Here is a 17952-nt window from a genome sequence, read left to right on the forward strand (position 1 = left end):
AAAGCACAAAACTGGGGATGATGTGAGGGAGGAAGAGGCAAAGAGGCAATAATGATGAAATTAAATGAGATTCTTGTTTTTCACTAAGTAGGACTGAACAAAGAAAGGAATGCAGATAATAGTCCTTGATCTTTCTCGCTCTCATTTCCCACTAAGTGAGAAATGGGGGGAAGAAGCCCCTACAATCTTGTCTTTATCACTTGCCTTAGTCCTGTTAAAGAATCAGAGCCTCTACTTACTCATGAAAGACAAAAATTGTATTATTTGGGGTGGCATTTTTCCTGTGTATTGGACTTATGAATGAAGCTAAAACCAAAGGCCTGATCTCTAAGGCATTCCCAGCATTCCCCAAACCATATGCCTTCACATATTTCAGGAGTCGTATGACATCACCTGGGACCTGAAATGGATTTTCTCCATCCTAAATCTTGCTGCCTATGAATGACATTATTGACTGAATACTTGTGTGAAGAGCCAGAAGCACAGAAGAGTTGAGTCAGTGCTCTCTAGAAAACCCACATCATAAGGCAGCATGACACATATCCTATATGTTTTCTTTTAAGTCATTGCACATTATATAATCCTCTCACTGACTAACAATCAAAAAAGAAATGAGTCTCCAAGGGCCGTTATCCAAGGTCAGTGTTAGTATTATAACCCAAAATGCACATCTGGGAATGGGAGAACTGGTCTCCGGTCTGATTCATTGAAGAAATACGTCTCCCTTGATGGAGAGAAATAACAAAAGCTATGCTCTTCTCTATCATGCTGGAAGTGCTGAGTGAAAGGTCGATAGTGGCCATGAGCTTCATGCAGGAGGTTCAAAGTGAAAGACGGGTATTTTCCAGGCCCTCAGACACCCAAGCCCCCCCATCATGATGGTGGGGTTCAAAATGTTCACCTCAAACCAAGGAATTAACTATAGACTTGCTTCAGTTACCTTTGCTAACTAACCTGATTAACTATGAGAGTGTTTTAAGAGTAAAATAAAAGGAAACTGCCTATAACCAATAATCAGAGCCCCTCCCCTAACACACATGCATGCCCACACAGTGAAGAAAAAATGAACAAGTCCAGATTCTTGGACTTACTTGTCTTACTTGGACTTTTCTGTGTTCTTGAGATGTGGTTCAGCAGCCTCAGACTCCTCTGGCCACTGCCCCTGCATGCCCGAAGTAAGAAAGCCTCATTTTTCCCTCCCCTCTCCTCCTTAGCAATGAGCAGCAGTTTCCCAAGAGGCTCAGGCCAGGCCAGCTCTCTGGGTGTCCCACATAGGCAAGAGCATCACCACCTCTCCTGCATGTATCTAAAACAGGCAGAAAGAGAAGGGAAATAAAACACCTTTGCTGTGTTAAAAAGCCTCAGACACATAAAACTAGGTGTGGTTATTAAGTGGGGCTAGAGCCTGTGTGTTTGTTTGGCACAAGAAGAGGCAGAAAGTTCTCTTCAACTGAGAATGGCCAAAATGCTTGGAGAAGGGGTGACAATCAACAGAAATGGGACACCACCTCTCAGCCCATGGTTGACAACCTTCATATCATGTTTCTCCAAGTGCCCAACACACCTTGTTCTTCAAGAGTGGCAGAACATGGTATCTGAAGCCAGAAGAAACCTGCTCTTTGACCTTCCAGATTTTAGGCCTTGGGCAAGTGGCTTAATACCTGAGTGCATCAGGGTCTGGGGCTCCAAACTGAAGCTGATACGGTTTCATGATTCGTGAGTATCGTAAGACACTCGATGAGCACTTACCCCACACCAGGCCCTGCCTATTGAGTGCCCTGTGGACAGTGTCTCACTTGACACTAAGATCCTGTAAGCTGGGCATCATGACCTCCACTTCACAGATGGAGCTACTCATAGCTCTATCCAACTCGAGGACTTAATATATAAAACACATGCAGTGTCTGGTGCACAGTGATTTTTCAAAAAGAAAATGAGACTTCCAGGACTTCCCTGGTGGTCCAGTGGTTAAGAATCCACCTGCCAATGCAAGGGACACCAGTGTGATCCCTGGTCTGGGAAGATTCCACATGCCTCAAGGCAAGTAGACTCGTGTGCCAGAACTACTGAGCCCCTGAGCCACAATTACTGAGCCCAAGTACTGCAAATACTGAAGCCTGCTCACCCTAGAGTCTGTGCTTCACAAGAGAAGCCACCGCAATGAGAAGCCTGAGAACTACAACTAGAGAGCATTCCACACTTGCTCCAACTAGAGAAAGCCCACACATGGCACGAAGACCCAGCACAGCCAAAAATAAATAAAGGTTTTAAAAAGAAAGAAAATGAGACTTCTATATATATGAGAGTATTTTACAGTATACTAACAAATATATGGAATTTAGAAAGATGGTAACGATAACCCTGTATGCGAGACAGCAAAAGAGACACAGATGTATAGAACAGTCTTTTGGACTCTGTGGGAGAGGGAGGAGGGGGATGATTTGGGAGAATGGCATTGAAACATGTATAATATCATATATGAAACAAATCGCCAGTCCAGGTTCGATGCATGATACTGGATGCTTGGGGCTGGTCCACTGAGATGACCCAGAGGGATGGTACAGGGAGGGAGCGGGGAGGGAGGTTCAGGATGGGAAACACGTGTACACCCGTGGCGGATTCATGTTGATGTATGGCAAAACCAATACAATATTGTAAAGTAAAAAAAAATAAAAATAAAAATATTTTCAATTAAAAAATAAAATATTCAAATGATAATGTTTTAAAATGCACACTTAAAAACTGATATATGTGCAGGAAAAAAAAAAAACTGAAGTATGAACACCAAGTCATGCAAAAAGAGACCGCTGAAGGGCATTTTATTTCACCTTAGCGTTGTTTTTAGTTATCTTACTTGGGCTGCGTTGAGTCTCCGCGGCATCTTTGGGGATCTTTCATCACTGTCCACAGACTCCCTAGTTGTGGCACTTGCACGCCATAGTGCACGGGCTCAGTGTCTGCAGCTCACAGGCTTGGTTGCTCCACAGCATGTGAAATTTAAGTTCCTGCACCAGGGATTGAACCCATGCCCCCTGCACTGCAAAGTGGATTCATAACCCCTGAGCCACCAGGAAAGTCCTCTAGAGTTGTTTTTAACAAGCACGTATTACTTGTATAACTCCAAACACATCAAAAAGATCAGAAACATTAAAAAAATACATAGAAAAAATAACCTAGGTGGAATATGCCAAAATATTAATAGCAATTGTCTGATGGGTTCTTTTCCTGCCTCTTTTAATTTCTATACGTGTACTAGTTTTTACTAATTCTTAACACAGATACATTCTCCTTAAATATTACAGATAAAGCCTTTTACCACTTTCATCTCCCAATCCTAGGCCCCTACCACGGGGTAATCAATGTTATCAGTTTGGTGTATGTTCTTCTGTGTATATGTACATATGTGTATACAATGTGTGTATTCATACATACACACGTATATATAACATTATATATATTATCACTTTGTGTCTTTTTAAAACAAATGACATCAGTTTGAGACCCTTTGCAATTTCACCCATCAAGATGTCTCAAAGATTATCAAACATTATCGCTTAGATGTCACTAAGCAATATGAATGGCCCTCATTGTTTCAGATTAAGTAGCAACACACAGTATAGATACACCAAATGTCATTTGCTGCTGCTGCTGCTAAGTTGCTTCAATCGTGTCCGACTCTATGTGACCCCATAGACGGCAGCCCACCAGGCTCCCCCATCCCTGGGATTCTCCAGGCAAGAACACTGGAGTGGGTTGCCATTTCCTTCTCCAATGCATGAAAGTGAAAAGTGAAGTCGCTCAGTCATGTCTGACTCTTTGCAACCCCATGGACTGCAGCCCACCAGGCTCGTCCGTCCATGGGATTTTCCAGGCAAGAGTACTGGAGTGGGGTGCCATCGCCTTCTCCAAAATGTCACTTAGCTACTCTCTACTAACAGCATTTAGTGTTTTTCTACTAAAAATAATTCTGCAGTCAATTCTTTTATAAATGCCTTCTTCTGCAGGCTTTAGAGGGTTTCCTTGAGATTCATTTTAAGAAGTGGAACTGCTAGGTCAAGAGAAGACACACATTTGTTATTTTAACATACAGTCCATCAAATTGCTTGACTAAGTTGACTGCACACAAATTTATACTCCCGGTGTAGGCACACATCACTGTCAATACTTGCTAACAAAACCTTTAACTTTTTGCCAACTTGATGAATAAAAATGACTCTCTACTGTTTTAATTTCCTTGAATCACAGGATGTGTGTCTTTTCAAATTTTTATAAGCCATATGTTTCCTTTTTTACAAATTTCTTCTGTACAAAATGTATCCATTTTTCTGTTGCAGGTTTGTCCTTTTCCCATTGATTTTTATAAGAGTTCTTCATATATTCTGGAAACTAATCCTCTGTCAACCTTATATGTGCAAGTAGCTTTTCCCAGTCTTTGTCTTTCAATCTGTTTATATTGGCAGAGGGTGGGAGAAGAATCTAGTTTTTCATACCAATACATCAAATTCAGCAAATGATGGCATTTGCACATTTTGTGTTTTAAAGCCAGCCTTACCCTGAGGTCATAAAAATAATCACTTTTTTTCTAATAAATTCATTTCTTTTTTCATGTTTATTTAGTCCATCTGAAATTTCAGTGAATGGTAGGAAGTAAGGTCCTTAATCATTTTTTTAAGACCTGCTGCTGCTAAGTCGCTTCAGTCGTGTCCGACTCTGTGAGACCCCATAGATGGCAGCCCACCAGGCTCCCCCATCCCTGGGATTCTCCAGGCAAGAACACTGGAGTGGGTTGCCATTTCCTTCTCCAATGCATGATAGTGAAAAGTGAAAGTGAAGTCACTCAGTCGTGTCCGACTCTATCGACCCCATGGACTGCAGCCTACCAGGCTCCTCCGTCCATGGGATTTTCCAGGCAAAAGTACTGGAGTGTAGGCAGGTGCTAAATATCCATCTTTTTTCCACTGATTATAAACACCTTTATTATATACTAAGTTTCCATAGACATCAGTCAGTTTCTATTCACTGATGTTTTGGTTTGCTGTATCACAATCAAGCTGTTTTAATTACTTCAGTTTTACAAAGTATTTTGACACGGGGTAGGCAATCCTCCCTATGCCTTGTTTTTACAAATTGATCTTGGCTCTTCTTATACATTTGCTTTTCCAAATGAACCTTAAAATCAATTTGTCAAACCCCAATATAAATACCGAGGTTGCACTAAATTACAGATTAGATATAAATCAACATCTTTACTACACACCAAAGTTTCCATCTATGAATGTGTAGTATTTCTCTACTTAGGTCTCTTATATCTTCTAGTTAACAGTTTTATAGCTTTTGTGCACATTTTAAGCTCATTAAGCACTCAAAGTCTCCTGTTAGTTCTTATAACTTGTCAGTTGATTCTCCTGCAATCATATTACCTGTAAATGTTTTGTCTCCTCCTTTCCAACGCCTGTGGTTCTCACTACTTTTCTTATGCACTGGCTGCAGTATGAGGCAGGACCATTCTGAATCGTACTGGTAATAGTGGTCCTCCCCGTCCCGTTCATCTCACAGGTTTGCTAAGCACTTCTCCATTAGTGTGTTTCCTGTGGGTAACCTTCATCAGGTTAGGGAGACTCTGTTCTACTGTTATTCACACATGGCGTTGCACATCATCATACACTTCTTTCTGGCATCTATTGAGATAGCACAATTTCCTTCTTCTTTATAGATTTTGCAAACTATGTACAATGGTAAATTTTTATGTTTTAAACCAATCTTTCACTCATGGTAAAAATCCTTCTTAGTTCACAATAATATTTTAATTTCTGACTTTTACATCTGTGTTTACAAGTGAGGAAAGGCTATATGCAACTTTCTAATAAGGAAAATAAATATAGGCCAAAACAAAGGATTAGACATACCTACATATTTTTGCATTATTTGTTAAAAAGAAAACATACAGGTAAAGAATGCTTAATTTTTATTAAAAAAGAAAAAAAAGTGTGGGTATACTGAACGTTTGAAAAATAATCAAACTGAATATGCTTTAACTTATTCTTCTACTTACTTAACTCTCTGTTTGGGTTCAGGCTGTCACCATCAATGCACTCACTTGCTCCAGCAAGAATCTGGAAGAATTAAAGTCTCCTTTCCTCCTTCTTCTACACCTTCCATAACAGCCATTCAGCAAGTTCCAAAGATTCTACCTCATAGCTCTCCTAGGAGGCCACAGGATAAAATGGGCAAGGTCAAAAATTTAAGACAGACCTGGCTCCACTCACAGTGCACTGTGTTGCCTTGGGTAAGTTACTACCTGTCTGGGCCCTAATTTCTTCATCTATAAATAGATATGATACTATCAAGACTAAAGAGCTGTGCATGCTAAATCATTTCAGTCATGTCTGACTCTTTTCAACCCTATGGACCACAGCCCACACCAGGCTCCTTTGTCCAGGGGATTCTCCAAGCAAGAATACTAGAATGGGTTGCCATGCCCTCCTCCAGGGGATCTTCCCAATCCAGGGATCAAACCTGTGTCTCTTATGTCTCCTGTACTGGCAGGCAGGTTCTTTACCACTAGTGCCACCCTGGGAAGCCCCTTAAAGAATTGTGGTAAAAATTAAATAACACATGTAGCTACCTAACACAATGCCTGCCATCCAATGCATGACCAAAGGTTAGCAATACTTCAGCAAGGTCTCCTCTTCTCCCTCCCCTCTGTTGGGTCCTGGGTTGAGGCCTTCCAACCTTCACCTGGTCTATGACAACTATCTTCTAGTCCTTCTGCCATATGGACACTGCTGCCAAAGCTTAGTTTCTAATATACAAATCTAATCATGTAATTTACCTGTTTAAATCTTTCCATTGGCTCCCAACTACCTACTAGGTAAAGTTCCAACTCCTCAGCATGACATAAGGCCTAGCTACTTTCTGCCCTTACCTTCCTCTACTCCCAGTGCTTTGCCTTTAAACAAAGCAACGTATCTTCTGGCTATGTTAACCAGACTTTCAAGTTTTATTTTTGTTTGTTTGTTTGTTTGTTTTAGCAGAATAGATTTTCTTATATTAGCCTCACCACAATGAAGCCTTACTAGCAATTTAAGGCTTCATGGAACAATTCTAGAGCCAACTAACCTCTCTCAGAGTTCTGATTAGATACATGCTGGCTGAGAGGGCCCCTTGAATCCACTATTCTTCAGATGCTGGTAGTCAGACATCAAAGTATTATTTTGAAAGAATGTATCATCCATGACTTAGACTTGTTCTCAATGGACAATCTCCTTCCAGAAGTGCAAACTTCCTGCTACCTCCTCTCTCCAAATAAATGAGTTTGATTCTATTATAGTTTGCTCCTGAAGTCAGGAAACATAGCTCAGAAAAACACATTTCGGCAATGTTATTTGTGTGGGCTGTAACATGAAAAGAAAGAAGAAACTCTTATACCAGAAAACCTCCCTAAAATATACCCAATTTAATTTCATGTGTGGTGGTGTTTATCACAGTGAGTGAAAAGATGGCATTCATGGTCATAAGAGACTCTTATGGTCATTCATGGTCATAAGAATCCCTGCTAGACAAAGATAGTAACAGGGGCTCTAATTAGAAACTTTAGAGAAAACACAAAATAAAAGAGAATGACCTTGGTCTTATAATCTTTTTTAAAGAATCCAACATGCAAGTCACCAAAATGACCTCTAATTTAGAGAAACAAATTCTAACTAAAGAGCCAACACTCCACGGTGATTTTTGAATAATTATTTCTTTCACTTAAAACCAGATGTTTTTCCCATAAATAAACACATTATTTTACAACAAGAAAGAAAGAAATGAGACCTGCACAGAGAGAACACACCACAGATTTTACCTCAAATGGCAGAGGCTGGGATTAATTTTTTTAAGTTTATTTGTCAATTTCAGAAACTCACTAGTGGAATAAAGAGCTTAATACAAGTATGCAAAAAAGAAAGCTCTGTGAGGTTTTCACCAGGATGAAATGGGATTAGCTTTGTAGTTCTTATAGTCTTCTTCACAGAAGAATGCAATTTCAGTTTCACTGGCTGAAAAAAAAAGAAAAATAGAAAATGGAAAAAAATTTTAATGTAAAACTAGATTTTAAATAAGTATGGAAATCCATATTTCATTGATTCAGTGCTTCCAAGGCCTAAAGTTAGAAAAACAAGTATGGTTTCACATTTCACAAAATCACCAAGAAGTTTTAAGTACGAGAATCTAGAATTCAACCAATTTAAAAGTAAAAAGAAAAATAACCAAAAAAATTAAAAACAAGAGTTAACACATGAATCTGGTTTCCAAGAAATCATAAAATTGTTCATTTATAGTCCTCTTGACAATCCTAGAAATAATAAGCCATTATTTTTTTTTCCAAATGTGTTACTCTGTTCCTGAAGGAGGATGAAAACTCTTTTCTCCCCCCTCTGAAATTAGCCTGTAGGTATAATAATTTAATACTTAGAGGATCAGTAGAATATTTTACAGATCACTTTACATTCTCCCTCATGACCCATCAAAATATGTGTCTGAAGAAGTTAATTTTTTGCCCGCTTATGACTAATTCATGAGGCTTCAACAATATGCAAAGTGAAAGACACAAATTGGCTTCTACCGCAATACCTTCAAATACCTCTAATTATTCACAAGGGATATGGCACAGCTAAAGGACCCACAAAGGTTCAGAGCAGTCACAATTCTTTCAACCTAGCAGGTCAAGGACTCTGTCTTCTAAAACAATAAGTCAGCAACATTATTAATTCAGACTGGAGACAAATCTGATGGAAAGCCTTCCAATTATTAAACATGCAATTCTTTAAGGTGTTGCACCAACAAGTTCCACATTTTTTAAATTAAATCAGAAGTTAATACAGCCTGCTTAGCTTTTACAGAAAGAGCAAAAGGGCCTTCAGAATCTTGACAAGAAAACAGACAAGATTATTTGTAATGAATACTGATCACTCAATTAACATATTCTCTAAAAACAGACAAGTGAAACTCTTCAAGCCAAATAAATAGGATAATCAGGAAGGATGCCAAGGATTACCACTGGTCTCCCAGTTTAAAGCTCTCATCTCTTCATTAGAATTTATCACAGAAGAATGAAATTAAAGAGCTTAGCATAACATTTCATTAAAAATGTTTTTGCTGGTTTTAAGTATACCAAATTTAATGTTTCTCAAACCTAAATTCCTGTGGTCTTTACAGAAAATATGGAAATGTTGAAAGAAGAAAATAAAATCACCCAGAGTCTCAGATCCTCATTCCAGCCCTTTTATATATTCAAGATTAAACGAAGGTTAATCTTGATAAAAATCATATTATGAACTCTTGTTACAATAAGCCTGAGTGTGTGTGTGTGTAGGCAAGCAGGGAAAACACAGCAGAAAGAAACTGGGAATTGATGAGAGGGGCTGTATACAAATGTACCCTGGGCAAATAGTAAGTTAATGTACAGTTAAATTTTACAAGAAAATGGCGTTTAAATTAACAGCTAAGAGCTCTAGACTAGGAATTAGTAAAAAGTTGAAAAGGGGGCTTCAAAAAATTCAGTATTCAAAGAGAAGATATTCTGAGATCTATCCTTTAAATAAAAAGCTCCTTTTTTGAAGAGAAGCAAGCCCAAAGGTAGACCTACATAATTTGCAAGTGATTCTAATATCCTCCTCCTGATGTTAGGAGAATAAGCAAAAGTCCCCTGTTCTTAATAATCACAATGCAAGATTTCATACACAATGTGCTATTTACATACAGAACTTTACACAGTGCTTTGCCCACACAGCGCTTTGCTCAATACACACTAACTGTAATAACCATTTTCACTTAACCGCAGTTGACATTTATCTGTACCCCTTTTGAGAAACTAGTACATCTTACGGCTCTTCAGGATACCAATAATGGGTTTAGAATTAAATGAATGTATAGAAAGAACTGACAAAGCATTTCTGTTTTGACACATAAGTTCTCTTGGGTCTAATTAAGTTATAGATCAATCCATTATTTATATACTACAGGCTTAAAAATGAGGTCATCTAAGGTAAAGATTTTATTTTCAGATGAATGAATTTTTTTTCAGGAAAACTAGATTGACAAATGGGTTAAATTCAAATGGTCCAGGTTGATAAAAATGTTCACCCTTAACAAATTGGAGAATAACACACAAATTAGGAGTTAGCTGCTTTGAACATTCAAAAGAAAGACATAAGGTGGATTTTAAATTTTAGTAACATTTCTTAAGCAGAAACAGAATATTATGTTTTTTATTAAATCTACATAACCCTATTGAAAATGTCTGAGACAATGATTTCACGTATTTAGACTGAAAATTTACTTGCCAATTACAGTGAAAACAAATTACAAAAGATTTTCAAGACCTCTACATAATCACCCTTTCCTCCATTATCCCAAATTCTATTTAAAATGGCTCCAGAAGAACCCTCAGGAAGTCTACCACATGCTGGTCCCCTAGGGCACCTGATTTTAAATTAAATGTGCTGCAGGCGGCCATGCACGCAGGTGCATAGTGCCCTGGCATGTGAATGGGAAATGAATGTGCATTCTCAAATCCAATAAATATACCACCAGCTCATCCCTTTGTCTTACTAGCAAGTGAAACCAAGTAAGAACTCTCCAAATACATTTGTGGATCATTTTAATATTGACTTTCAAGTTTAATGAAATGAACACAAGCCAGGACATTCAAATGTTGGATATGAAATTAATTATTAAGAATTTTATAATGTTTCCATTATAAAATGCACATATATACACCTTGAATGGGAAAATAATAACTTCAAATTTTTTTAAAAAAGAAGAAAAACCAATTTTAAATGCAAAAATCTCAGGAAAGTTGAGTATAATATACTTAAACTCCTCAACTAACTTATTTCAATAAACCCGTCTATCAACAAGGATTTACTGTATGGCTTCTAAATCCCGAGCCTCATATCAAAGCTGTGTGCAGCACAGCAACTGTCATCTGAGAAAGAGGCTGAGAAAAGTGTCCTGACTGCAGTACAGACAATTAATGATCAGAGCAGGCTGTAATGTGAATAATAACTCCAGATTATTGGCAAAAAAAAAAAAAAAATCCAGGAAGGGCAAGGTGTGATTTCTGCAGCAATTTGACACCAAAAGGACAAAGTTTCACTGTCTCGCCTGGGTCCAGGACTCATCCTTGCAAGTTTCACAAAAGTCTAATCTCCAAATCATTCAAAACCATGCCCACAGCTGTTTTATTTCTAACTTTTTGCCAAAGGAGGTCAACAATCCAACAAGTAGTTCCAAACAATCGTGTGTCTTTTATTTCTTATTTGCTTGAGAATCTGTTTTCAAGCTGGTTGAGAAAGATTTCAAACTATAGTTTGGAGAAAACAAATATAGAAATACATCTGACCTTTGATAGACTGGACACTGTGATCTCCACAACAGCATGCAAAGTGAAAGTGTTAGTCGCTCAGTTGTGTCCGACTCTTTGTGACGCCATGGACTGTAGCCCTGCAGGTTTCTCAGTCATGGAATTCTCCAGACAAGAATATTAGAGTAGGTTGCCATTCCCTTCTCCAGGGGATATTCCTGACCAAGGGATCAAACCCATGTCTCCTGCATCGGCGGGCAGATTCTTTACATCTGAGCTACCAGGGAAGCCCGAGAGGAGAGCAAAAAGGGACGAATCATGTCTGGAAGGTTCCTTCTCATCTTCTTTCTCTGGGATCCCAAATTCCCAGGGCCTGCCACCTATTTTAGCAAGTACCAGATCATCGCTGCTGTGATGTTAACATGAACAGCCAGTTAAACACGCTGTCAAAGCAGGAAAGCATGTATGCCTCAAGATATGACTACCTAAAAGAGGATGGGAAAGGGACTCAAACCTTCAGGAAACACTAATCATATATGATCCTGATAAAGAAGTGGAGCCAAGGAATCCTACAATTTGAGCTGCCTAGCCAAGATCACCGGGAGGGGCCGGGCACCGAGACTGGGTTTCGGTTGTGGGCAGACAATAGAGGAGTGACGCACAAAGTGAAAACAAGCCACAGGGAACTGGGGAATTATTCCAAGACGTGGCCTGATTCGAACTCTTCCCAGAGGTGAGCACTTAGAGTCTGCCAGACTGTGTCTTGTTTTAAAATATTTCCAGTAAAACACAACTGACTTTAGAAGAGTTACCCTATTTCAGTTTCTTTCCTAAACCGGAGACAATTCAAAAGATAGCAATAGTAGAATGCAGCAAAATCAAAGAGATAAAATATAACCCCAAAAATATTTAACATGAAAATGTATTACTTAGGGGAATTAGTCCATAAAACCACAACTGTTAACAACAAGATCTTTAAATTATAAATAACAATTCTAGGTAAGGCCTTCTTCCACAAAACAAATCTTTTTATTGATGTATTTCAGGACTAAATCCACAAGCAAAAACCTCCCCTGACATCGAGCGTAGAATATACAATTGGGATCTGCAATGTAGATAAAAGGCTAGAGAATTTCTTGGTGAGAAAAGAAATCTTCAAACCAGTTTGTTCCCCTAATTTCCCCCCTCACAGTCTTTCTTTTCCTTTCATGATTTTTACAGAAAAGTCATAATGATACATTTGTTACACTGGCCTTATTCCCATGGCAACTGGCTGTGATGGCAGAGTGACAGCTCTACAGCAAGATCAAGTGGTAAGAAGGGAGAAAGCGATGACTTAGAATTTTTCTCCTAAAACCTCTCAAAAACCTAACCAGGCACAGCAGCAAGGGAGGGAAAATTCCCTAGAAAAATCACACATTTCAAGTACTGCTTTTACAACTCTACTCCCACTTAGAGTTTTTTGTTGCTCTCCAGGGGCCATCACCTCCTTCCCCATGAGTAATAACTGTGGCTTGTTCTCAAGGGTACAGAAACACTGCTCTCAGCAACAAAGGGGAACATGCAGAAGAGGGGGTTGCTCCCAACAGGGATGGAAGACACCCTCAACCAGGGCTACAGACTTGCCAGGGCATGAGAACTGTTTGAAGTAACAACCTGAAACCAGTGGAGAACCCATGAAAATGATCCGATTCTGATCGAAGATCTATATGGCCTTAAAACAAGAACGACCAAAAAAAAAAAAAAGTGATTTGATTTATACCTTTATAGGTGGTTTGTTATATAAGTCTGAAATTGATGACAATTAAACCAACAACTTGAGATTTTAACAAATTCAAAACATTTGTCAATTGCTTTCTCCAAAATGGTTTCCAAATAAAATGAAGTGTTTTTGAGGGCGTTTACATGCATTGCTCCAGATGCTTTCATATACATTCTTTTACTTCACCCTATGACAACCCTCTGAAATAGGTTTATTATTTCTGTTTCATTTTACAGAAATCGAAGTAGAAGTTCAGAGACTCTAAATGGCTTCCAGAAGGTCACAGATGCAGAGCCATCATTCAAACCAATTTTCCCTAAATTTAGGAGTTGATTCCTTAAAATTGGGCCCTTACTTTATAAGTAATACATGTAAATTATAAAAGAAAGTTTAAATTACAAGAACAACTAGATAAATGGAGAATAAAGAAAAAAACAATTGCTAGCAATGCCACCACCCAGGGAAAGCATTTTTATAATTTTAGTATATGATCTCTTCTTCATATACATATACAGACATGTAAATACATACATTTAAAAATAAAAATGGCATCACACAATACATTTTCTATTTCCATTCAATAAAGCTCTACATCAATGAATCTCAAACCAGGAAGGACCACAACCTTGGAGGAGTCACAGAGTTGAGGAAGCATACTTCTGTTGGCTTGGTAATAGATACGACAGAAAATTACTTAGTAAGTTTGAGAAAGTCTTACTGGTAAAATTGATCAACAAAGTTAGAGATAATACACCTTCCCAACAGTAGTACAAGGGAACATCCATTTTCTAACATTCCTTCAGATACAACCACCATTCTCCGTGTCTGCTAGTCTTAAATTATTGCTTGTCTAAGGTCACCCAGACAGTACGTGGCAGTCAAGCTGCTAACCCAAGCACTCTGACTTCAGCCTCTAATTCTTAATCACTAAAGTAGTAAGCTACATAAAATTTAGTCTCTATTTTCATGTATATTGCTCTCATTACTAACAGGGCTGAAGTATTTTTTATGTTAGCTATTTCTTCTATCAGTAGTTTATTTCTCCTTTTAATACTAATTATAAGACCTCTTTATAAAGTCAGGCTTTCTTTGTCATATATGCTGCAAATATTTTTTCACAATTTATTGCTTCTCCTTTAACTCTGTTTATGTGGTCAAATCTATCATTTCTTCCTGCTTTATGGCTTCTGGCTTCAAGGGCATGCTTAGAAAGCTCTTTTCCCCAAGATTATGAAACTACTGACCTACATTTTATCTAAAAACTTTTTCACATTGCAAACATTTAATCTATATAGAATTTATTTTAGAATAAAGACTAAGAACTTAAGTTTGATTTTCTCAAATGTTTTGGCAATGGGCCCAACAGTTTCTGGCTAATTCATTCTCTTCTCCACTTATTTGAGATGTCAAAATTTTCTCATACCATGAAACTGCTTTTTAGTTGGTTTTTTAATTTTCCAATCTTTTCCATGGAGCTGTCAATTTCTGTATCAATACTGCTGCTGCTGCTAAGTTGCTTCAGTCATGTCCAACTCTGTGAGACCCCATAGACGGCAGCCCACCAGGCTCCCCCGTCCCTGGGATTCTCCAGGCAAGAACACTGGAGTGGGCTGCCATTTCCTTCTCCGAGTCACAATATGGAAAGACATTAAATCTAGTCAAGAGTATAGACTTAGACACAGAAAACAAGTCTGAGATTATATAACATGGCATTCAAAATCCTATCTAAGTTAGAGATGTCAGGAATCCACTTCAACCACATGTGTCATTTTAAAATGAATTCCTGACAGATGTGACAACAATAAAACACCTGTCAAAAAAATGTAAGGATTCCTAACATGGACTTCATGAACCTTAGAGTGTCCCTTGACCAGTGCATATAAAACATTAGAAAGTAAGTGTGATTTGTGCTGCTTCATTATGTCAGAGGCATAATGCCTTCAACTGCTCACATTTCTCTCGAAACCTTCACTGTACTACCACATCATCTGAGTATACATGTAAGTAGAATTATAGTGACATCTAATGGTCACAACACATGTCACACAGCATTTCTTTAAAATAAAACTGCATGCATATTCCAAATTGAAAGGCTAAATCAGGCAATTTTTCAACTGCATACCATAGGCCCCTATTTGAAATTCCATGACTTGGTCGGCTCGCAATGATTTGGATAACTACCAGAAACCATGCTGCTTGTTATACAAACAACATCTCACTTCATTATTCCACGATATTTCTACCGGGCCCTTTTCTCTTAAACTATCAGCTCAAATGAAGCTGATATGAGTAAGTAGGTTATTAAGTGAGTAATAACCTGTCAATCACTTAAAATAACCCTCAGCAGAATTCTGAGCATACTTTCTGGAAAGAACTATTTGCATGCTGAACGTTGGGAGAGCAGATATCTACTGCCCTCAGTCAAACGATCTGAATGTACATCATTCTTGTCCTTCCCCTCTGAATAATTATCAGGTAGTGTAAAGAGCACCAAGGGTAGCATTTACTTTGCATTAAGTTATCTAAATATAATCAGCCAGACATCACCATCCAGGCCGGGAAAGACAGTGCCCCTCCAGCTCTGCATGCACACACACACACACTTTCTCACCAATTCCAGCTGCTTTCAGGGTGCTATCTTCTTTTAACAGGAGTCTGTCATCATCTTCCAAACTCAACACAAGTTCATTTGTCTAGAAAGAAAAACAAATCCACTTTTTACCAGTACTTTTATTAGTTTCACATTTGGTGAGATTCCTCAAAGACAAATGAATTGTTACTTTGCGTCACAGCAATAATCCAAGTCACATTTTGTTCCCATCGCTGTAGGGAAAGCAGTGAACATGTACATAGTGAGTGCTTACTAAACACACGTTACATAAAGCGCTAGGGAGGCAGGGCTAGAACACAAAGCTTTTGTGCTGGAGCTGGGTTAAAATTCAGGTTCCACAAATATCCAGCTGCGTGGTCTCAATATATTACATAGCCTTAGGAAAAAAAATGTAGGGGTAGCAATGCATCTTCTTATTGCCATGTGGTGAGGATGAACAGAGATGAAGTATATAAAACCCCCAGTGCAATGTCAGTCACATAGGGAGTAGTGTTAGCTGTCAGTGTTCTGTTTCATCATCATCTCATCCTCGCAATAACCCAGGAGGACTCAGAGAGGTTAGGACACAGGCTCAGAGGATGTGGTCGGGGGACTAAGGTTCTGTTAGTGGAAACACTGACTGAAACCGCCCACCCTGGTCAGGCACGACAGTAACCATTTGCATGATTTTACAACAGAAGATCCTAGTAAGGAAAACAGAACTAACAAGCCACCACCAACTGGAAAAACTTGGGAAAGGTCAAAAGGAGATGCCACATGTCCTACTAATCTCCCAGAATCCTTCTCACTGGAATCCATCTTGGCTGAACAATGCTTGCTCCACCAGGAAGGACCCTGAGTCAGAACGACTGGCCAGAGACAACCCAGAAGCCTATCTCATCACCATAAAACCTGAGACTGCAGGCCACGTGGCAGAGCAGTCCCCCTGGGTTCCCTTACCCTCCTGCTTTTCACCCGGGAGCCCCTTGCCAGTAAAGCCTCTTGCTTTGTCAGCATGGGTGTCTCCTCGGACAATTCATTTCCCAGTCTTAGACAAGAGCTCAGTCTTGAGTCCTGGTAGGTGTCCCTCTTCCTGCAACAGATCCAGTTTTGACCAGTCTGACTTCTTAGAGAAGTGAGCTTGCCTTTCCTTAAAAGCTCACGTATTTAAAAACCCTGCTCCAGCTAACAAACACTTGGTCCCAAGTCCTGTTAACTAACATTTCTCTTTGTGATTTAGGGAGAGTTTGCTCTCCAATGCTACTCACAAATCCACTTAAACATAAATGTTGATCCTGCCTCTAAACAGCAGCTGGTAGTGAGCACTTGCTGGGCAGACAGTACCACCTGTCAACCAGAACGCAGTTGTTTAGTACCAGATTATCTTTCCAGAATATGGCTGAGAGAGAGACTCAAAAGAAAGGCCTCTCAGCAGTCAAAAGAGCTGCCCCAGGAGCCACGCTCCACAGCTTTTCTCACTAGAAAGAGCACAGGGGCTTAAACGTGCACAGATTAAAAGAGGGGGGGGGGGGGGGACTTTACTGAAAAAATCATTTTAGAATAGGTAATACATGCTCACAAGACAAAATGCTCCAAGTACATAGGGACAGAATGAGAAGTAGGCTTCTCCCTCCTCCACCCAGCAACCCAGCTCTCCACCAGAGAATTTGTACTAATTCTTATGCATCCTTCCAGAGACTGTCCTTGTACCTTCCAGAGACTGTTGTTGTACATGTACATGCAGGCAGAGATGTGCCTATAAACTTTTCCACACAAACAATGGCATGGTATATGCTGTATTCTAACTTCTCTTAAAATATCTTAAAGTCATTCAGATACAACTGAACCTACAAAACAAAAAGAGACTCACAGAGAACAGACTTATGGTTGCTGGGGGAAAGGATGAGGGAAAAGGACAGTTAGGGAGTTTGGGATGGACACGTATACACTGCTATATTTAAAGTGGATAACCAACAAGGACCTACTGTATAGCACATGCAGCTCTGCTCAATGTTATGTGGCAGCCTAGATTGGGAGCAGGGTTTGGGAGAGAATGGATACATGTATATATATGGCTGAGTCCCTTAGCTCTTCACTTGAAACTCTCACAACACTGATTATCAGCTATACCCCAATACAAAAAAAAAAAAAAAAATCTTAAAATCATTCAAAATCAGTTTAAGAGCTGCATCATAATTTATCAAGGCTTCAGTATATTCCAATGGAAGGATTAACACTCTCTCTATCCCT

The 17952-nt window shown here is 39.0% G+C and overlaps 1 protein-coding gene across 4 annotated transcripts in view; it reads right to left on the reverse strand.

Moving 5' to 3' along the window:
• Positions 1-7865: 7865 nt before the first annotated feature.
• C2H2orf76 (chromosome 2 C2orf76 homolog) overlaps positions 7866-17952 on the reverse strand; it is a 106632-nt gene continuing 96545 nt past the window's right edge. For all 4 annotated transcript variants that reach the window (XM_027562341.1, XM_027562347.1, XM_027562363.1 and 1 more), the window contains 2 exons: positions 15724-15805; positions 7866-8042 (listed from right to left, as the gene is read on the reverse strand). In XM_027562341.1, coding sequence (XP_027418142.1) covers positions 7966-8042; positions 15724-15805 — 159 coding nt within the window. In that variant the 3' untranslated portion in view covers positions 7866-7965. The remainder of the gene's footprint in view (positions 8043-15723; positions 15806-17952) is intronic.

The sequence above is a fragment of the Bos indicus x Bos taurus genome, chromosome 2 (assembly GCF_003369695.1).
Source record: "Bos indicus x Bos taurus breed Angus x Brahman F1 hybrid chromosome 2, Bos_hybrid_MaternalHap_v2.0, whole genome shotgun sequence".
Taxonomy (NCBI): Eukaryota; Metazoa; Chordata; class Mammalia; order Artiodactyla; family Bovidae; genus Bos; species Bos indicus x Bos taurus.